The 23,255-nt window shown below is 46.1% G+C and overlaps 1 protein-coding gene across 1 annotated transcript in view; it reads right to left on the bottom strand.

Moving 5' to 3' along the window:
* The window catches only part of LAMP3 (lysosomal associated membrane protein 3), a 329,224-nt gene extending 315,522 nt beyond the window's left edge, over window positions 1–13,702 (bottom strand). Inside the window, exon 1 of the mRNA XM_069618651.1 lies at window positions 13,480–13,702. Within this exon, the coding sequence (XP_069474752.1) occupies window positions 13,480–13,522 (43 nt within the window). The 5' untranslated portion in view covers window positions 13,523–13,702. The remainder of the gene's footprint in view (window positions 1–13,479) is intronic.
* Window positions 13,703–23,255: the final 9,553 nt, after the last annotated feature.

Below are 23,255 nucleotides of genomic sequence, written 5' to 3'. Positions count from 1 at the left end.
GTGCCTGCTTTCATTTTTTTTTCAGCTCCTATCTCGAAGCACCCAGAATTAGCATTTTCCTTTTTTTTACCAGCACCGATCACAGAGCGCACAGTAGGTTGTTTTCCTACTCCGATCACAGAGCGCACAGAAATCACTTTTTCCTTGTTTTTTCCCCACCAGCGCTGATCATGGAGCACACAGCATGGACCTTTCGCTTTTTTCCTGCTCCGATCACGGAGTGCACAGAACCCTCTTCTTTTTTTCTCAGCTCTGTTCCTGGAGCGCACCACAATCACTGTCTCAGTTTCTCCAGCTCCGGTCACCGAGCGCACCAAACACAACACTTTAAAAAAAAAAAAATAAATAACAGTTAAGTGCTCCGATCATGGAGCATGGAAATAACACCACCTAAGGGAGGCCCGGGTCCAACTGGAGTGAGATCACCGGCTCCATCGGCCAGCAGGGAGCCACTGTCTCTAGCGGAAGACGTGGTCTGCCAGGACACCAAGCGAACCACCGCCTTCAGTCGCAGTGTCATGCATGTCAGGTCCGAGAGCGGACCTTCGTCGCCAATGTTGTGGGCCGCTCTGTGGTCACACAGGCATGACACATCGTTACTATGGTCCCACGGTATTAAACTTAAACAGTTCCGTGAGCACACAGCCTTACCAAAATAATGAGACGGAGACAGGTACTGCATACATGGAGTCTGCCGCCGTACTGTTGCACCTGCCAGCAGGAAGCTGCTTTTGTTAGGAGCACTTCATGGCCTGGTCATGACGCCCAGCCTTAAAGGAGACATGACCACAACATCATACTATTCCAGTTCTACAAGCACAGCCATTCCAATAGCAAGCTGTGTCCACTATTGTACCGAACATAGCACTCCCTGTTAACAGTGGCCATGGAGAGATGGTAGCTCTGATTTCATGCTGAAAGGACGCACGGACCAACCCAAAACAAATCTCACACCAACCCCACCTTCACCAAACCAATCAAGAACAACACTTTACATACGCACACCCTCTGTGCATATAGCCAGTGGCGTCACTAGGGAGGACCAGGGGAGGGGGTGGGAGTGCCCCTCCTCTGAAATCCTGGACCCCCTCCTTGTGCCCCCCCCCCTACTTCAGCTGGGCTGCTCTTTCTGCACTGTCTGCAGTGCTAGGTCCACCCATGGCAAACACAAAGGTCCGCAATCAATACTTAACAATGAAGAGCAGTTAAGTTCCCCCTGCAGCCCTTCAAATCCGAATGTAGAGCATGAAACTGCTAATGATGGGTCATTAGTGATTTAATGGTGTCATGCCTACATTCTGATGGGAGGGGAGGTGCAGTGGGGTGTGTGGAAGTGTGCACTGTAGACAGGTAAGCTTGTCTGCAGGAGTGCTTGTGACGTCTTAGCCATACAATTTAGGAGGTTCAGACCAATACGAGGCACTTGGGAGTAAACCCAAGGGGTCAAGGGCACAAAGGATGAGTAGCCTAATGGTACAAAGGCGACAGGAGAAACAGAGAGCACACCTAATCACACACGAGGCTTCAGAAAACATATGGAGGCGTTGAGCTGTGCTCGCACAAATCTTTAGAGCGTTAACTCTTTGTTGCTGCAATGCTCTGTGCGGCCCAGAAATTGAAGCAGGGCATGCTGAGTCAGATCTATGCTGCTCTCCTTGCTGTGCGTCCACATTGTTGAAGATTTAAGTCCCTCACTTGCGGACATGATACTGGGATAGATACAGCGCTCCTCTGAGTATCATGACTGATCTTGATCCTTTTGGTTACTGCAGAGTCAGCGCCAGGTCCACGGAACCAAATTAGGATGACAGGCTGAGTTTTCATGGCACAGACACAATTGGTCCAACTTTGAGGAAGTGAGCAGCATCATGTGCTGGGTGACGATACCGGATGATAGAAGGGGTTGGGGGTAGGAGTGCAATCCATTCATTTAGGGAGGAGGGAATATTGGGTCAGCCATAGTGGAAGGAAAGGAAGGTAGAAAAATGGCGGGCTGCTGTAGAAGTAGGATTATTGAAACTTCTACATACAGCCACAATGTGTGCATCTGCCACCCATGTACAATAAGTCCTGCTCATCTGCACTACTTTACCCGTGTGAATTGGACAAAAGCATATACATTGGCCTTTTATAGGCGGCCCCCCTACTTTTGTCTGTGGCCCCCTCTGTTACCCCCCTAAATGTGATTCCTGGAGACGCCACTGCATATAGCCACACCCTGTACATACAAACAAACACCCTCCTTTACAGTGAAAGTACACCCAAGCACAGTGCATTCACCAACATACACTCACACACTGTAAATACACACACTCCATATTAAATCGCCACACAATGCACTTGCAACCTCAAACTTGACATACATGCTCACATTGCACATTTCCCATTACAATATACATACTGTCCCGAAATGCGCACGCCCTCACATTGCAAATGTGCATACACACTGCACAAACACCCACACACTGTGCACACACCCACATTTTTCTTCACATGGACCCTCACATAGCACATGCACCCTGTTTGCCAATGCTTATTTCATAGTAAACGTAGGCGTGATGGCGCATTCACCAGCGTCTTCTGTCCTCGTGCAGTCTCCGACAAGGGCCATTACACCAATAAATGTACATCACACGTCGCCAGTAGATGAAGCAGGTATGCCAAGTGCATGGATCCTCCATTTAAGATGGATCTTTAAAGAATGACAAAGGCAAATGATCAATAAACAATAATTTGACCCACGTGGACATGTACACTCGAGTTATAATCTTATGTCACGCAGTTGGGCTCTCACAAGGCCTCCATGCTGATGCCAGTCTCGAGGATGTGCCAGGAGCCTCTGACCGACTGCCTGATTATAGTCCTTCTGATTCTGAGGTGCCCTGGAGGCAAAGCTGTGTGGGCCTGGCCGGAGGGAGGGACTCCCGTCCTTGTCGGTGATATGCTCATCATTTACTTGGTAGACAGTTGGGTACCATCCCGCCCCTTTCCACCATATTCCTGCTTTTATCCCGACCTATTAATTTACATGTTTGAGTTTTTGGAACAGGCGTCACGCCACTAAAGCTGCTTCAGAGAATAAGGAGAGTAGTGCAGGCGCGTGGTCAGTTTGTTTCCAATGGTTTGATGATGAATAAAACACATTTTGGCCTTCTGTTTCATTATTCCGCGTTCAGTAACTTTTATCTTTGTTTATCATTGTTTTTCGGTCGACCAAACATATGCCATTTTATCTTCCCACCACAACAACACAGCAATGCCTCGCACTTGTCATTACTCAAAAGAGAATGAGTGGAAGGCAGTGTTCCCAGGTCAGAAGGAAAACATAAACTGAATACCCCTTCAAAACAAGCCCAAAACAAGCTGACTTCCAACCAAACAAGATGAAAAAACAAGCGCACCTCTAAAACACATCTCAAAAGTAAGAAAGATACGCAACTATACATAGAGAGAACACAAACATAACATGTTGGAACAAAAAGCATTTATTTAAAAATTGCATTTTATTTTTCTAATAATTAGTCTATTTTAATTTCTTGTATGTGTGTGACGTATAAGTCTTTATTACGTGTGCTTGCCACACAACGATCTTCAACTCTTGTGGTACCCAGCCTTCCGCCTAAAAAGATATCAACCTCCTCTATCGAATGTGAAAGACAAACACAAGCATGTCCACAGGACCAATTCCAGCCTTTATTTATTTTATTGTTGTCCAATATATTTTATTAACTTTTGAGAAACAGTTAATTCCAACCCCAGTCCTGGTAGCATTATTCATGTCCTACCATTCTGCCTCTAACAGCTTATCATCATTGCTACTTTGCGCCCTAGTCCTGCACTCGTTGCCTGACCGGCTTTGGCTGCATCCTTTGCCATATATCTTTAGTCCGCTCATCCACTAGATGCCATTGTTCACAGACTGCTCCTGTGGCAAAGCCGCTTTTGCCGTTGCTTTCCTGCCATCTGTTCTGCAGCCAGAAGAGGCTACCTTGTTATATTTTGCCAGTTTCTGTTTTGACTGGCTGGTTTTAGCTTATTTGCAGTTCCTGTTCTGCGTGCTATATTAATCCTCAAGCCCTATCCCAATGTTCATTTGATATCCTTATTCACGGAATGCCAATTTCCCAAAACGTCACTTCTCCAGTGCAACACCATTGCAGAGGCTGTGCATGGATTCTTTCTTGACACAAGCAGTAATGCAAGGGTGTCCCAAGTTTGGTGCCTTTGGGACATTCTAAAAAACAAGTGTACAGAGTGAATACAAATTAAATGCCTCAACATATGGTAATTGTGGCTTATTTACAGGAATTGTAAAACACCTACTTTACACATCGTGGGTAACCTTAATTTCTAGCGTGCTTACACATGTCCAAACATAAGAAAAAAGCAGGATTTCCGTAGAAACCAAAAACCGTTCTGCATCTGGCAAAGTGAAGACGCCCCAGTAAACCACGGAGATGTTAACTCCTAGAACATGATTTAAATCAGAGTTACCTTCCCCGTGGCTTATTTTAGTGCTTCTTCACCTCACTGCTGCGGCACAGACAGTGACCCCTGCTGCAAGGGGTCGCTGCGCCGCAGCAGGGATTGGAATGAAGAAGGCTGATGGCCTGGGGAAGTTCATTCATGTCAATGAAGCGGGACCCCGGCGGTGAAGTGATTCTGCTTGGTACGGTTTTGCCGCTCATTACCCCCATTAAGCGCTTAATCAGTGAACTGAACAAGCACAACAATAAGCGGTTAATAGGGGTAATAAGCAGACAAAAACCGCAACAAGCAACCTCTAAATATTATAAGCAACTTTGGGCAAAAAGAATCCCAAAGTCGCTTATAATAGGCGGACCTGGCAACACTGGTGGACAATCTGCAGAGGGCTTGAAGTGCAGTCCAACTAATGGGGTCATTACCATCTCAGCGGTTTCGGTAAAACTGGTGGTAAAATACAGCTGGCTTTACCTCCAGCACATAACAGATTATTGGGTATATAGCCAGAGGTGGAGGTAAAAATTGTTAAATGTCATCATAAATGTTTTTTAATGTACCGATGGAAGGAGGTGCATTGCAAAGGGTTGAGAAAGTTGGCATCTGATGCCTGCCCTCTCATCTCCTCCCACATGTATGCATAAAAGTGGTCATATTTCACCCTTTTGTCCATTGGCTAAAATATACAGTAGTGATATCAGCCACTACTGATCACTATCCATTATCATCATCAATTAGAGGGTGGAAAAAAATGAAAAAACAGCAACTGGTTTAACTACCATTACCAATGGGCCAGTGAAATTTCCGATATTTCTGTAATTGCCAAGATTTTGGGAAACACCTCTGGGGGCAGTGGTCAATACCGCTTACAGAATTTCACCCAAAAAATCTTCCAAGAATATAACAATGTCCTATGTATGTGTGCTCTGCCTGTACATTGTAAATGTGTAAATCTGTTGAACAAAAGATATATTTGATCGAGACTTTATATTATAAAGATAAGCATCTCCTACACATGCCACTCTCAGACAAAATGCACACAAAACAAGGGAAGCATTTACCCAGTGAGCAGCCAGAGCCTGGAAAACTCTACCTCTTCACACCCGCAGCGCACCCTCCATCAACCACTTCCAGAAAGTCTCAAAACATACCTGTTTCCCCCCACACAACCCTATCCTCCTCCCCTGCTACCACTTGTCTAGCCTAATCTTCCTATCCTATCCTGAAAATATTTTTTACTTCTGTTTCACTTCCCACCTTTTCAACCTTTGAACATTGTACGGTGCATTGAGACCCTCTGGGTAGGGCCAGCGCTGAACAGAAATCAAACAATTGAGCCACGGAGGAGTTCTCTGCCATATAAAGCACATGGCTGCCTAGACAGAAATCTAAAGTGTATTTTAAATACACTTAACAAGCACGTGATGGGGATACATTATTTTGTATAATACCAAAATGATAATGGAAATTCTTCTTTGAAGTACTGAGGAGGACAGATTTGCATTTCTTGGAAGGTCTTTCTTTTGTCATCAGAAAGTGCTACATCAGAAAGTGCTACTGTCTACAAGTGAACTCACCCAGGGATGGACTGGGAACCAAAAAAGGCCCTGAAATAATTTTCACTGTGGCCCCATATTACACATTTTCAGCAAGCCCAATACATTTCCTATTCGAAAATATGGAAATAAAATAGGTTTCCGTGCAAGAGAGGCCCTGGGTGCAGGCCTACCGAGAAATCTCCTGAGTTCCATATTGGCCAGTCCACCCCTGAACTCACCTAGCACTCATCAGAATGCAGAATGGGCAAAAAGGCTGTTGTGGTCTGCCACGACCATTGCTTCCTGTTGCTAGGTGCTTTGACATCCCAACTAGAGAATTACCATATAATCAGACACATGTGATGTCACATCTAATAATGAGCAGCTGTCGTGTCGACGACAGTGCATTATTGTATCCAAAGACGTATGATTGCAGCAGTTTACAATTATAAAGGATACTTTCTTTGGTCAATTCCAGGTCGTGTATTGTGGCAATAAGACCCGAGGCGGCGGGCCAATACCGCCCCAGGTAATGCCCGGGGCCGTAGTTATAGGCCCGAGCGTAGCAAGGGCCTTAACAAAGCCCCTGGGCATTACCTGCGGCGGTATTGGCCTGCCGCTGAGGGTCTTATTGCCATTAGTACCCCGGCCCGTTGGATTGGGGTGCTAATGGCATTTTTTTCCTGATCCGAAACACGCTTCGGAACAGAAAAAAAATAAAAAATAAAAACGGGCCAAAAAATGGCCGCCGCCATGGAAAGGGAAAACGTAGTCTGTTTTCCCATTTCATGACGGCCATCGGGAGCGGACGCGCCGGGCGTTCGCTTCCAAGACCAGAAGAAAAAGGAAGGTCAGGAGGGCAGAAGGGCGGAAGGGAGGGGATGGGGAGGAAGAAAAAAAAAAAAAGTACCACGGTCTCCGGCGGGGACGATGGAAGCCTCCAGCCGTGTGGAGGCTTGGAGCGGGGATGACCCCGCTCCGAGTCTCCACACGGCTGGAGGTTTCCATCGTCCCCCGCCGGAGACCGCGGGATAGAAGGTAAGTGGGGTGGGGTGGGGAGGGAGAAACGGCTTGGGGAAAAAAAAAATCTTACCTGAGTCCCCAGCTGGGGACGAAGGAAGCCTCCAGCCATAGGGAGGCTCGGAGCGGGGATTGCCCCGTTTCGAGCCTCCTCATTGGCTGAGGGGCTGCCACGCCCCTCGCCGGGAACAGAGTAGCCGGCACGCACGGTGTGGATGGGAATACCGTGTGGTATGGCTCGCAATTGAGCCAATCACCACACAGTATTCCTGTTCAGCCGCGCGTGCCGGGTACTACATGGGTACCTAATAGTTACAAAAAATATGTCATTACATTAGCAGGTGTATGCGTCCCTCTGCATGTTTCACCTTCTAGGATCTTGATGGGTCAAAACCCTCCCTCCCCGCTCCAACTCGCAGGTCTCCCTTAGGGAACCCAATCAGCGAAAGATTTGGGTAACATTCATTGTTTAGCAGCAACAGAATTCCTACAGGTATTTGCAAATATTGCTGGAATTACTGCCCGCTGTGTTCTAAGTTTACAAGTATTACCTCTGGCGGTAGTCCAATGAAATACCATTGAAAGTAAAGTCCTTCGGCAGATTTGCAGACTGTAAATCAACCTGTTTTACCTTCACCCCAGAGGTGATAACACAATTCTAAAAATGAGGACGGACATTTTAATTAACCTTCTTTTTAACTGTGTAGAAAGAAGATAAGCAAATGCGCTTCCATTCAATACAGAGAAAAAACGTATTACATTCTCTGATGCCCACCCTCTCACCACATTTCCAAAATAATACAGAAATAAGGTGAAAGCCTGCATGCCCTCAGCATTGCTACAACAATCTGTGCTCCAAGAGGTGAGCTCTGAAAGGCAGAAGTAGCATAATTCATGGCTCCGGCCCATCTCATTAATGGCCGCCACCATTTCTTTCATCTTGCAGCATTTTATATTCTGCTGCGACCTGCCTGCCTTCCATTTGCGCATTGGCCGCATTTTCATCTATATTGACCAATCCGGGGGAGCCGGCAGGCGAAGTCGGCCCCCACTAATGCGCCCACCAAGGCCTTTCTCATTTCCGGAGTGCTGTATCGGCAATCCACTTTCATCTCTCCTTATCCCCTCTGCCTTCTCCGTTTACCACTCTGGATTTGGATCCAGCCTTCCTCCACTGGGTCGATCGCAGCATCTCCACTTCTATTACTATAAAGTAAGCGTTGGGGCCACTCACTAGCCTTAGCTGTATGCCCCCCATCCTGTTCTCCACCTACCTGCCTAGCCGCTCTTACGGCATCTACATGAAGCCCTGTATGGCCTCGTTATCTTTTTCCTGCCTGGTCCATTGCTTCTCCACTCCTGTGCCATCAGACCCTTCTCTTGGCTCCTGCCCGCATGGCGTTCACCTTGACATGAACCTAGTTGTCCTCTTTTGGTTCCATGCGTCTACCCTTGCCTTTTTTTTCTCAAAGCCCTGATCACTGATGTTCTTGGCATCTAAACTTACACTTTGTCTGCATCAACCTAACGTTGCTACTGTTCTCCTAAACATCATCCTTCTGTGACTTTATCAGCATGCTGCTTCTGTTGGACACATGCACCATATCAACTATGGCCCTGTTTTTCTATGCTACAGCAATCTACCTAACTGCTCAATATCTTCTACTTCTGCCGCCTTGGCCTGCCACTGCCTACTTTGATTCCGACATGTGCTGTTGATGCCTGCCACTTGTATAGAATGTCTGTGATTTATTCGAAAATAGTTGACCTAATCAGAAGTCACCAAATTTCTTTCACTGATAAACGAAATTAACTTTTTACTTTTTCTATATTTTTTTTTATAATGCGGGGAAGACCCCCCACACCCCTAACCCCTCCCTACCATAACTTATACCCTTACCCCACACTCCACCTATTGTGCACTATACATATACCACTTTACCTACCATTTTCAGTTAAATAAATGTGGTCACTTCTCCTCAGGTAAAATTGTATTCAGTGAAATGTAGGTTTCCCACTTGTACTCCCCTACTTTGATCCTTGTTCATCTGCTTGACCTCTCTGTTTTTACCCATGGCTGAATTTGTTGTAATATCTGTGCAATATGAGATGTGGCTTTCAAACGTACTCTTCCTTTCACTATCGCTGTTTGGCCACCTGTTGCTGCTTAAGCTTAAGCAGCAACCGGGAGACGGGAGCTGGCACATACACCTAATGCCCACAGCGAAGGCCCCTGTCTGCTCCCTGTCCCCTACCAGGCGGGATCAGGGCTCAGCTCTTACCCCACTCGCTCTCATGGAGTCTGCTTCCCATGGTCAGTTTCCTCGATGGACTCCCTCATTCCTTTTCCCCTCCACTGCGACTCTTGCTATCTCGTATTTAGCTGCCCCCCCCCCGTTGTATGGATGTGCCTGCATGCCTGAAAATCGTAGTTAGCCTTCCCAGGTCCGGCATTGATTAAGTGCCGTGCCACTCCCCTCCTCCCCCTCCCAGGCCTCTCCCTCTCCCCGCTTCTCTGCCTACCCTTCCTCTTCCCACCTGCCCTCCCGTTGGCTCTGTCCATCCAGGCACCTTAGCAACACTGCCATCACCCCGTTTCATTCTCATTCCTCGTCATACTGCAGTTGCAATGCCTCTTCTGCTTCAACAAACCCGCGTTGGCCGAAGTCCGAAGCTGATGGCCATATTATGGAGGTTCTATCACTGTTATGTTGCTAATGCTTTGATTGGACTTTTTTTATTCATGATTGGTTCACCCATCTGGAATCTTGACATTCTCATGCTGGACCTTTTGGATCACTACATAATCATAGGACTCCTGAATCATGTTGTGCCCATTGACGACTTTGCATCATGGCATACACACGGAGGACTCTTGCATCATAATGTGTTCAGTTTTGACTTTGTATCTCAGCGGTTTTCATTCCACCTGTTTGTTTTTGCCCCTTAACACTGAATTCCGTCGGATTGCATCTGTTCACCTTACTCACCGTTTCTCAGTCTTTTGTTCCTCTCCGTTACCTCTACCTACTCTCCTCCCCACCCCTTCCCTCACCATAATCTATGCACTTGCACTATCAGAATTGCCGCCTGGCCTAGTACGATATTCACTGTTTGTTCCTCTCCTTGCTTACCCCTCCCTCCCTTCCATCACCTATTGTCATTGCCCTTGCACTATCATAAATGTCGTCAGGCCTAGTATGATAGTCACTGTTTGTTCCTCTCTTTCCTCCCCCTCCTCCCTCCCTTGATCAATCATTGTCAGTGCTCTTGCACTATCAGAAATGTTGTCAGGCCTAGTACAATAATGATGGCTTGTTCCTCTCCCTCTCCCCCCTCCTTTCCTCTCCTATTGTCAATGTCCTTGCACTATCAGAAATGTGCATATTAGTAAATTACCCATTCTTAATGTCTCAAGGCCTTGTAAGAATGTTATTGTATTTTCCCTTGCTCCCTCCCCCGCCTTGAAGTGCTTTGAAACACATGTGTATAGACGCGATACAATACAAATAAACTATCATATCATATCATAATTGATGTGGCCCTGCACCTAGAGGTTGGGTTCCTAAATTGTGCGCTCTTGGTGTTGTCGCCGTTGTCTACTTGTCAACGCATACCTGTTGTTACCCCCCATACTATGTGTTATTTGGTTATGATATTTGGCATTTATAATAGCACTCTATATATCATTGATAGGACCTCAAAGCGCTGGTAGGTTGAACGCCCTCGGGGACCGTAGTCCAGGTCAGTTGAGAGAGTAAGGTGTCATAGGGTGCTTGGGTGCACCAGTCATGTGTGCAGCTGATGCAATTGCCAGATGATAGCTGCGTCCTATCATTAGGTGTGGTGGTATTGATATCAGTTGAATGTGTGCATTCTGGAGGGTGGGCACTAAGACTGCGTTGGTTTATAGTCATTAAATCGAAAGTAAAAATGTTGAAAGTCATAATGTCTAAAAAATAATGTCGAAAACAAAATGTCGAATTTCTTTTTTTGGTTGCTTTTTATTCGAAATGGGGGGGTTCCCTCCCAACCCCCATTTTTTGTATTCTTTTTTGTTTTACTCATTTGTTTTACCCCCGGAACCCAAAAAAAACATGTAAATAAAAAAATTAAAAATTCGACATTTTTGTTTTCGACATTATTTTTTCGACATTATTGTAATTCGACATTTTTTTTCGATATTATGACTGAACACCGACTGGGTTCTGGCTGCGTTAGGCCTGTGTAGGACGCTTATGTGTGAAGCTAGGACAGTTTGTCGTGGGATGTAGCTGCGTTTTATTAGAATGATGATGTGTTCATGGGGTAATGTTCGTATGTGAGCAGCTAGGCCGAAATTGATCCTGGGGTGTAGCTGCACTCTAATTGTGTGATGGTGTAGAGTAGAGAGTAAGCATAGTGATATGGGAGGTGAGTGTTTGGTGGAGTTATGATCTAAGGAGTTCACTATTCCTGATTTCAAGCGTGTGTTTGCTTAATCGTGGGTTAATAAGCGTATTCAGTGGCGTCATTGCTCGGGTCTCATTGAGCATTATATTTTACTTTGTACTATATGTTTTTTTTTCCTCCCAGGACTGTAATAAGCTCTAAAGTGCAAAACATATTAAAGAATCCAACATAAATATAGAGATTCAAATTTGAACTTGTTTGTGAACTAAGTGAACTAACATCATACCACTGTAGGGGTTTGGTCTTGATACACTATTGCTCTCCCATGTTATTGCAAATGCTTGGTTTTGACTTTGTGGACTCTTTCGACTCTTGGATCATGCTGTGCCATTCCATCCTGAATCCAGTCTTGTATTTGCTGTTCCCTGCAACATTATGTGTTATCACCGACTCTGAAACTGCATTAGTCCACTTGCCTCTTCACTTTTTCTCACTGCTCACGCTGTTCTCTCCTCTTCTCCCCTTCTTCCTTTTCCCTCTCTCCTCTCCCCCTTTACCTTCTTTACTCTATGCACTTACTCTATCAGAATTGTCCTCGGACATAGTATGATAGCTAATAGTTCGTCTCCCACCCCCCTCTCGTTTCTCTTCCTCTCTATCTGGCCTTGAAGCGCTTTGAAACACATTGTGTACAGGCGCTATACAAATAAACTATCATATCATATCATATCAAGTGCATTATTAACATGATAAAGGAATCTCGAGAACACACGCCACAATAGCTTTTATTTTCTTAATTCACATGCGGTATTGCTCGGTAGTGTTCGCCATAGCAGAGGCTGTGACGTGTGCCCTTTACAGTTAACTCGTTTTGAAGGCAAACATGTGCGGATTTCAGGAGGGACAGCAAAGAAACGTTTGCTCCCGTCAGATGTGCTGTTAAGAACTGCTGAAGGGCACAGTTACTTGTTGGTATTGCGTGGTAGGAAAGAGATCAAAGCACACAAACCATGATGCAGGAATGGCTTAAAAACCCGGAGGTTAGGCAGGTATGGTACAGCACTTGTACGTCTCGAATTGTCACAAGACCTAGTAGTATAATTTTTGTTCTTGTTCTGGTTTGTTTTTGCTGGTCTTCCCCCCAGTTCCTCCCTGACCTACACTCGCTCCCCCCCCCCCTCCCCTGCATTGCCCTCATGTTTATAGCACTTGCACGTTCCAAATGTCTCAAGGCCTAGTGGGATCGTTTTCTTTTGTTTTTTCCCTGTCTCCCCCCCTCACCCCCCACGGCCCCCAACTCCCACATGCCCTTTGTGCCTTGAAACGCCATTTAAATAACCAATAAATAAAAAAATATAATTTTTCCGCGTATAGAAGGTGGAAATAGGAAAACTGTTTTATAAAAAAAGATATACCTTCTGAGTTTACCACTGGCAGTACAATATTAATGGAATATAACTAGTGCAGTACTATTGCATCAATACACCTACTGCCAGGTCTAAACTCTTGAGTTAGGTGGATTTCCAGGAATGCCAAGGGCGTAGGTGCTCTTAGGGAACAGTGGGATTCTTGTTCAGAAATCCACACACATCGGCAGCGCATGCACCCCACGACAGTGTACTGAAATTTTACAGTCCAGCAAAAAGCCTGCATGAAAAATAAGTGTATACCCCAGGGCAACGAAGAAACAAAAAGATCCTCCTTTGCGTGTGTGGTGTTTGTGTGAGAAGGCCGTCGGCGGAACGAGCAAAGCGCACTCTTGCTGAAGTGGGTCGCGCTCTGGGGGAACGGTACAGTAAGACTCGATGGTCGCCAGCGAAGTCCAGTGCAGCAAAGCAGGAAAACACACGCAAGAGTAAATCCGAGCGCTCTGCGTGACCCACTGCGTACATACATGACCCTCGCACACAAACCACCTCGCATTTCTAAGAGAACAAATAGCTGACATTGTTGATAATGGTAAAAAAAAAAAAAAAAAGTATATTTTCAATAGCCTTTTTTCGAGCACAAAGAAACGGATGAAAAGTGGCCGGTTGCGTGCACTCACCAGAAAATGCCAGAATGATCGCGAAGACTGTCGGCGTGTCCATGATTGGGGCTATTGTCTTCCGAAGAGTGCGGTATCTGCCCGTGTACAGAAGGAGTGAGGGTGCGCAGAAGCCACAGAGGAGAGGGGAAAGACTCGCCCCGTAGGTCTAAAGTTTAAAAGCGGGAAGTCACATGCAGAGGGACGTCACTTTCGACTTTCGGAGAGGGGTGAGCCAGAAACGAAACTGCTGAGTTTGAAGCCGGTTGCGCAACCTTTTCTTTGCCCCGCCCACACTGTAAATCTCAACAGTGCGACGGCTCAAATCAGTGGGCTTGATTTACTAAATCAGGCCAAGTGTGTGCTACTACAGGCGTGTCTCGGGCACCCCAACTACTTGATTAGAGACTCAGAAAGTTGTCACAGCAGCAGCATGAACAAACTAGCAGTGCTCCGGGCATCATACGAGCTCCCAGAAGAGAAACAAGCAGTGACAATGCCAATAGTTTGGGGGTTTACTGCTGTTCTTTGTATTGTATTGTATTGTATTTTGGTTTATAACGCGCCGGTCGCCCGCGGGCATCAGTGCGCGGGGCAAATCCATATTCATTCATTGTAGGGTGAGTTTTAAAATATCCTGATATGCGGGGTCATACATGTTTTTTCACATGAAAAGGTGAGTTTTCCATTTATATGCACCAGAGCAGGGACGTAATTTGGGAGTTGGCTGCTACCCCTGTCCTGTGCTTGCTTACTGCACTTACTAAACTTAGTGCAACTCTCATTACACAATAGCCCCTCAGAAGACTTACGCGTAACTCTGTTTCATATGAAATGTAAATGCGAACCTGCGTTCGTGTGAAATAACCGTTCTCATTGCGTTATTTCCTAATAGGTTATCATTCCAAGATGGACAGTCTGGTGCACTTCTATTCAGAGACGTTTTTATGGGAGGGCTAAAGGGGCACTTGCCCAGGGCACCCACCTTGGAGGGGGGCCCACAAGACTAGCTGATCTGAAGAAGTAAGATTCCATTGTTCACCAGTCTTAAATAGAACACGTCAGGATATTTTATGGGGTGCTGCTGAGGCTCTAAACCTATTCATTGCCTTTCTGTTTTGACAAGTACATTCCCCCTTGATCAATTCATCATGTATTGCTTTCTGTGTTCCCTGTGATATACATAGTGTGTGTGTTCCTTACGGCACAACTCTGTAGCATTCTTTCCATACTGTGGGAATTATGTTGATCATGTGCAGTAGGAAATGGTGAAATGCACATTGATAAATTGAGTACCACAATGGGTCAGAAGTTAGCTCAGTGTGTGAAGCATCCATTGCAAATATATGTGTTCATATGCAAAATTAGAATATCACATTCCAGCAAGGCTGGTTGAGCCTTTTCTATATCTGAAGTTTATAAACCTGCCTGCTTATGTACTTGGTTTTGCAGAACAACATCTGCTATTATCATCAATGCACCTGTACTAGATAGGGGTTGCTATAAAAACTAACATAGACATTGTTTTGTTCAGATGGGGTGTTGTAAAACCTAGGCAATCACTTCCAAAGATGGCATAAACTGTTAGTCCAAGAGGGGAATAAGCATCCAAATTCAAGACTATGGAATGGCAGCGTTAATGTTTGTATCCTGGATTTGCCAGCAGACGATACAGTGATCCTGGTCAAATCATTTAATATATCTTACATTACTGTGCTGTCTTCTGTAAGGTTTGCCTTCTTGCATGCTGCTGGTATCGTTTAGCCCATTACTTGATCTTTCTTCTTATGTAGGCCATTTGGGTGGAAGGGTTGGTAGACATAAGAGAGTGGACCATATGTTGCAGGCCTCAAGCAAGCATATTTTAAGGTCTGCTTGTTTGACACAAAAAACGATTTGCTTTTTGGTAAAAGTCAAAGGTTTCTATGTACGTTTATAAATGAAATGTCACGAGCCATTGTTTTGGAAGTATTTAAAACTTTAAAATACAAAAGACAAACCCAAATAAAATTTGTTAAATCACATCGAATGGTATGCTGGTTCTTATGTACTTCTCTTGATGACGGAGAGAATTGCATAACACCCTTCTATAATATTTTGTTTAAAAATGGTAATGTTTGGTAATGTGATTTGTGTACTTTCCAAGTCCGTTTTATTTATAAAAATGAGATTGTTTTAGTTCATGGTAAGAACTGGAAAAGAAAGTGTTCAAATGCACAAATTGAAGAGTTGGCACACATCCCAGCTTTGCCCCTTGACCCCCTAAGCAATGTGTGATCCTGGGCATCTCATTTAATCTTGTATTGCCTAACCTCTCAATATTGTCAGTCCCGGAACCTTTCAAAATTGTCAGCCCTTCCGAGTAATTTCCTTCTCATGGTATGATCTTCATAAAAGCCTTATTCATGGTTTCACTGTGTTAATAGTGAGCATATTTATATCACACACCACAGGCATTTGTTCCTTTGACATCTAATGGCAACACGATTTGAAAACCATATCCCACTTCTAATCTCTGTCTGGATAAAAGCACCTTCCTGGTAGCTTCTAATCTGCCTCCATTATCCATCCTACGGTATGTGCAGCGTTCTCCTTCCTTCCAATTGCTGGCCTCTATCCATCTATGAGCACTTTTGCATTCTGTGAGGCAGCTAATATGACTTCTCTGTCTATTATGGGTTACATGTACCTTTTGTATACGGTCCTGCAAAAATCCTACATTTACCTTCCTGGATGTTATTGATAAAAAAGTATCCTGTATGTACTAGAACAGTAAACCCTTTGTAGACTGCTAATGTTGGTCTTCAAATGCTATTGGTTTATCATTCTGATTAGAGCAAGAATGAAGAAGGCAATGGGACTTAAAGGGAGTAAACGTGCTTATTATGTTGAGGGACATCATATCAACCTATAGGATGAGAGCGCGACGGGTGGGGCGCAACCAGTATTCTTGACACCTTAATTCCGTTGGTTTGGTTGAGGGGGGCCCCAAAGATGTCTGTGCCCAGGGCCCCAAAAGTGCTTAAGATGGCCCTGCTTCTATTGTAGTCTTTGGAAATACCCCAAGGGGACAAATAACATCAGTGAGAGTTCCAGCCTGCCTTGCATATAATGAAAGAGCACTTTGCGAACATAAGAATGATCATTACTAAGAACATAATGCACACTTGAGATTCCTGCTCGTTTCATTTTGCCACAACACACACTCAAACATTAAAATGTTTGAAAAGTGGTTCAGAGGGTCTACCCATTTGGATTTTGTGAGGAGTCAGGAATGAAACTAAGACACAAGTTAGACATGGTTTTGGCTAAAGACCTTTATTCATATATAAAAGGGGTTGGGAAAATACATTGCTGTCCCTGCACTAAATGTGTTCCCCTACCCAAACTCAAAACTAAGGATCTATCAGTGTCAAAATGTTCAAAACAAAACTGTCCTGTGTCCAAAGTACTAATCTGACCCTCACATACTAAGGAAATAAATCTTAAGGTGAAAAGGAGAAAGTCTTGCCCTTCAGTGTTTCAAAAGTGTTCAAATGGGAAAAGGAACAAATAACTCCAACAAAAATCTCTCAAGGATATTGCTCCTTAATCCAGTCTAGCTTTCCCTGGGTTTTTCACAGTTTCTTAAAAATAACAGTTCTTGTGGCTCATTACAAGTCCGGCCGTTGGACTAATAAAATGTTACCGCTGCCTGACAAATAGGACTCTATGGGAGTGGGGACTCGGAAGCGCCGGCACCGTTCTTAACGGTGCCGGCGCTTTCGTGTATGGTCTGCTTCCTGTGGCCGCTGCGCACGGCAGGGTGAGATCTGTCGGGCACAGCGGCCATGGCAAGCAGACATGTAGTTTTCCGGTCTGGAAACAAGGGGGCCGGTGACCTTACTGGCATCCTTGTTTCCAGACTGGCAAACTTGTAATGAGGCCCCTTGTCTTTCTTCTTGATCAGTACCAGTCGTGTATAATTATCTTCAACCTTTGGATTGTCAGGATACCTGGTACACTCTCCTGCTGGGTTTCTTTCTGCTCCCTTATATTCACCCACGTGTGATTGCCTGGTGTACTCTCCTGACAGGGCTTCTTATATTCACACATTTGTAATGCCTGGTGTATTCTTCTGCCATACCTTCTTGTATTCACACACTTTTAGTTGCCTGGTGTATTCTCCTGCCAGGGCTTCTTGTAGTCACACACTTGTAATTGCCCTGTGTACTTGCATGCCAAGGCTTCTTGTATGTGCCTGCCTCTGCAACTCGGCTTTTGAAAGTTTACCACATTAGCCCTTTTCACTACTTTCTTTTGTTCATAGTATCTGGCCTTGTTAGTGTTTTGCTCACACTTCCAACACACTTGTGTATGCCTATTTCTGCAAGTCTACTTTTGATAATTTACCACATTAGCCCTTTCGGCTAATTCCTTTTGTTCATAATATCTGGCCTTGTTAGGATTTTGCTCACACTTCAAATTTTGGGAATTCTCTGCCTTAGCGTTATTAGTTAATTCACATTGTTCGGTAAATTTCAATTTGTTACCGTTTCTTATTCTCTGTACAAAGGGGCAAACTTCAAAGACTCATTTCTCTGGTAAATGCACTTTTACTTTCTCACTTTCAGTATTAACAAACGGCTTCCTTCCTTTATCCCTTTTGGGTCGTTTAACATTTAACATGTAGTGTGCTCACAAATACGCCCCAGTGTTCCCTTCGTCCCAGCGTGGATTCACAGGCTCTTCGTGGCCTTTCTCGTTCTGCTCGCAGACCGCTGATGACAGCTGTCGGATGCTCTCTTCCTCGTTCTGCTCGGCTTTTGGCTTCCCTGCTTCCCGTGGTTCCCTGCTCGGCTTCTCTTCTCCTCGTGGGTCTCCATTGAGTACCTTGTTGCTTCTTTCCAACAGCGAATGCCCAGGAGCCTTGCACTTGCTTCTGGCATTCCCCCATGGAATCTTCTTCGCGCAGCCCTCCTCTAGTCGGTATTCAAGTCGGTTTGCTCCACGTCCTTCTCATCGCTCTTCGGTAGTATAAAGAGCTGCAACCCGCTCCCACCAGCAGTCTGCCATTCCTTCTGGCGATCCTGTTCTAAATGTCCCGGGCACAGGTGCACACTCCCAACAACTAGAGTGGTGCCTGTGCTCAGAGCTTCTTCTGCTCCGTATTCCTCCATTCCTCTTCCTTGTAGCAGTGTTAAAGGTGATTCTGGGAATAGTAGTCCCTTTTAACTAACTAACCCGGAAACATTGGAGGAATGGGTTTATCATGTTCTGAAGGTAAGTCAGTGTTTGAGAGTTGATCTGCAGATTGAATTGAGAGAAATCCAGCACTCTCATTTGAGGGAGCAGGGAAATCGTTGCACTGGGCAATTACGGTATTTTGTATGGGAGAGTCATCTTGCAAGGGGATAGAGGGTTACCATGTCTCATCCGTGGATGTCACCACTCCGTCCCAGAGGCTGTCTCCTCCCATGTGATCCTCCCTCATATAGCCACCCTCAGGGTCAAGATCAGGTAGCGGCTGCTGTCCCCTGGCCACATGGGAGGAAGTCACCCCCTGGAAAACAGTGATGATTAATCACAACTTGGAGATAAAGCAGCTACATCATCCAATTACTTCATGGGCTGTCCAAAGGATAGAATGTACACATGATCAATTCCTAATGCACAGACATCCTAAGAGGCCCCACCCACCCTCTCTCCAAGAAAAGGCAATACCATTGTGGAATGGGACCACAATGACATAAGATAGCCATTGTGGAAGTCCTTAGCTTTTGTTTGATAAATCATTGCTATCCGGTGCTTAAAGGAGTCTTATGAGGCATCATTTTCTTTTGTTTTAAACTTTGAAGTAATTGTCACTTGCACCTTTAAGAATGCAATTGACTATATGTAAATAGGTTATGTTATTTGATATTTGTATAGCGCCTACTGCCATTGTTATGGCTTCGAAGCGCTGTGGGGTGGAAGGCCCTTCGGAAGACAGTGGTCTGTGCAAGCATGGAAATAAAAAAAGCATTACATTGCATGCAAAGAGTAAATAGAATTAGGTGACTATTCAATAACTAGGAGAGATGACTAACTAGTTTAAAACATTATAGAATTCATGCAGGGCATTGTGTTTAGGCGCAGATACGGCTGTTATGCCAGTGACTATGTGACAGCTGGACCGAATTGTTCGTGGGACTCAGCTGTATTGTAGAGCGGACTGGTTATTATAAATAGTCTATCGACCACTAAGCCATCTAGAGTTGAGGGCTCTGCTATACCTTGCATGCAAAAGACATGAGCTCTGAATAACATGCAGTTAAGGCAAAAGCGCCCGCAACCCTGCACTCCCACCACTGGAGTGCAGACCGGTCTCATTTCATTATCTCACACTGCACCTGCCAATCGCTCTCTATCTTTCTCTCTCTGTCTCTCTCGCTACTTGAAATCTGGTGGCACAGTCACCCATTTTGCCTTGCTTAGAATGCTGGTGGCAGGCTGAGAGATACCTCAAGCTCACTCTAGCATGCTCATGTGCTTTGCTCAGTGTCCTGCTGGGAATTCTGCCCATCAGGGCAGGGCCCTTCTTGGGAAAAGCAAGAAGCTGTTTGTCAGGCTGGGGTCATAACACCCTGCTCATTTCACCCAGAGGTTTACCTTGCTGTCTCCCTCAAGCCCCAAACTCGTCTCACACAGTCTACAGTGAAACCCCCCCTCCACTGCTACCAACAGATGCAAGCTCGGTTTTGACGTGGCACCAGGCCTTCGGTATCAGCGACGCTCCCCGCATCCCTGCAAGGGATTCATCAAGATGAAAAATGCAGCAAAAAACATGTAGTGTGGGGTGTGGATTCCTCAAAAATGTGCTGCACACTGGCATAAAAAAGGACATGGAGAGGATGGTGAAGAGAAGTTTGTTGGCAGTGACAGACAAGGACTATGTTGTGGGGGGTTGTGATGGGCTTTCCAATACGTCTCCAATCTTTAGTTTGTAGTCTCTCTCGCCCCTTTCTAGCTAAGGGCCTCAGGGGTTTTTCCTTACTTTTGCCACAGCTCTAACAGTGGGACAACCATGCTTCATTTGTCCAGATTTTAAGGGATATCCTTCAAACAGTAGGGAGATGCTGTCAGGGATCACCATATGCACAATGTGTGAGCTGTTCCCCACATGGGGTGTCCTGGAGACAGGGATGGTTCTGTTCTGCCATACCCATTAAGAGTTATTTACACTACAGAAGAGAGGAAAGGAGAGGACCTGTTGGGCTGTCTCTTTGAAGTACTTGTGATGTTGACTGGTTACATTTACTTTTATACATGGTGGTAAGATGTCTTGGGTAAATGTCAGAACGCAGCAGAAGTACCCCCACACTCCTCCTAAACTGGCCAGCTGTTGAGTGTGCCTTCTGTGAGAACAAAAAAACAATGGTGTATTGCCCATCCTTGGTTTCAAGCTAAACAGCGGATTTATAACACAGAGAAGACTGCAGCTCCCTGAAAAGTGATCAGAACGGCATTTGCGTTTATAGGATAAGGAGATTTGTGAGGCACTGACATATGATTGTGTACTTGCACCCTTTTCCAGCTGTTTGTCATGTTTTGGCTAGGTCCAAATAGCAGTGCTTGGGAAGTGTCTATTCCTTGATTTCTAGCTACTTGTATAATGTAGTAACATCAAAGTTGTTTCCTATGAGGCCTGCCAGTGTTAATTTTAAGCAGTCTTCTTAGATTGAAGGCCTCAACTGTGCATGTGAAGGAGTTCCTGTTTGAATGAAAATAAGACAGATGTGTGCCCTTGCGCCTCTTCCTTGCAATTAAGTCCTGTTAAAAACAAGTACTAACAGGGGAGGCGCTGTTGCGCGCATTAAAGATGGCCGCCTGAAAGGAGAGCTCCGGCTCATACAAAAAATCCTGTGCCAAAATATCCTTCCTACGCCGCTCTGCACACGTTTACAACAAAGATTCCTGTGTCGGAGGGTCTCCTACACGTACCCTTAAGAAATTGGGCGAATCTGTAGCTGGACTGCTGAGATATTCCACCCAGAAGACGTGCCGGCTGTGTGTAAGCGGCGTCGCCGCCCAGTGGCTCCCCAGAATATTTACTTGATGGCCGGAGGCGGAGCGCGGAAGGGCAGGGGAGGGGCGCGGCTGTGTATGCGGTGGTGTGGAGCCCCCTGGAAGAGCCACGTGACCCGATATCCTTGGACCAACACACGGAGATAGCCCCGCTGCTGAAGCGTACGAGGTGTGCACCCGTGAGCGTGCTGTGGGGGAGCCAGAGTGCACATCTACACGAACTCCAGGCCCCGACTAACGTGAGCCGTAGCTGCGTCGTCTACCTGGGGGACCAGGACCTGCTCCTACAAGGGCGCCTGGGTAAGGCGCGGAAAGACAACGCCAGTGCACTCCGGCCCGGCGGAACAAGTGAGTGGAAGCCCCGCCACCCCCCCAGCCGCCGCCACTGTAATAAAGCCCATGGAGGGATGGGCGCCCGACACGGCAGGGGACACGGAGGCAGCCCGGATGGTGGGATGTGAACGGGGCCCATGGTGACACAAGCATAATACGTGGCCCGGCAAATACAATGGAAGCCACGCTGTACAGAAATAACGTGGGGATCCTGAGGGACCATTTCGGAGCTGCGCAGTCACTGACAGTGGGACGCCTGGGGCTGCACCCCCAGGCAAGAGGTGAAACACTGATGCCTGCTCCATAATTACCCCTGCAGTGACACGGGGGAGCCACTAATACCCTGAGTGGGCACAGCAACGTCAGGCCTGGGCTGATGACCAATCCACTCCCCGGAGTGGACCAGCGAGACGCCCTGCTAAGGACTATAGAGCACTGGACATCCTGAGTAACCAGGGTGGGTCTGCCTGGTGGCAATACCCGTTCAGACGGGGGGAACAAGTGGAGGAGAGCAGATACCCGAGCCAGGTAGTGGATGTGGAAGATACAGAGCCCCCATACTATTTGGTTCTTATCAACGACACGATACGTGGGAGGACACAACCCACTACAAGGACATTCACTAATCTACATGGGCCGCACCGAGAGGAAGGGTGCAGGAGGTAAAAAAACTGGCCCAATGGATTCCTTCGCCAGCTCCCAGCTGTGCAGGGTGCCCGATGGGTCGCAGCAGCCCCCGGACAGGCAAGATGAAGACCCCTTAGAACGCCTGGCAACACTGGTCCAGAACGGGTTTATGGCAGTCAATGTCAAGCTGGACGACATAGTGGTGATGATCGGATCCTTGAAGGCCAGAGTGGAGAAGGAGAGCTCACGTATTACGGAAACGGAGAATAGAATCAGTGCAAACGAAGACATCATTTCACAACATGGCCGAGACATAGCCCAACTCAAAACAGATCTTCGTAAAACTCAGAGTAAATGTGAGGATTTAGAATCGAGATCTCGTAGAAACAACATCCGGATTGTTGGGGTTGCGGAAACCTTTGGCAAGGGTGACATGGAGCGGCAGTTAGAACACCTTTTAAAAGATATCCTGGGGCCTGAGTCTTTCTCTGAGCATTTTCTTTTTGAGAGTGCTCACTGCACCCTTGCGCCTCCGCCGAAACCTGGGGCACCGCCTCGCACCATAATAGCACATATCCTTAACTATAGAGATAGGGATGCTATCCTCCGACTCTCCAGAGAGAAAGGCACGTTGCACTTTGAACACAATAGAATTCACATATACCCGGACTTCTCTGCTGGGGTGCAAGCACAACGTCGATCCTATGAGCAGGTGAAAAGGCAACTACGGATGCGAAATGTAGCTTATGCCCTGATCTTTCCCGCGAAGATCAGAATCCAACACGGAGGTA

Source organism: Ambystoma mexicanum, chromosome 10 (genome assembly GCF_040938575.1).
Source record: "Ambystoma mexicanum isolate Mex_15411 chromosome 10, UKY_AmexF1_1, whole genome shotgun sequence".
Lineage (NCBI taxonomy): Eukaryota > Metazoa > Chordata > Amphibia > Caudata > Ambystomatidae > Ambystoma > Ambystoma mexicanum.
Note: the sequence above shows the minus strand (reverse complement) of the source record. Positions and strands in the feature narration are given on the sequence as shown.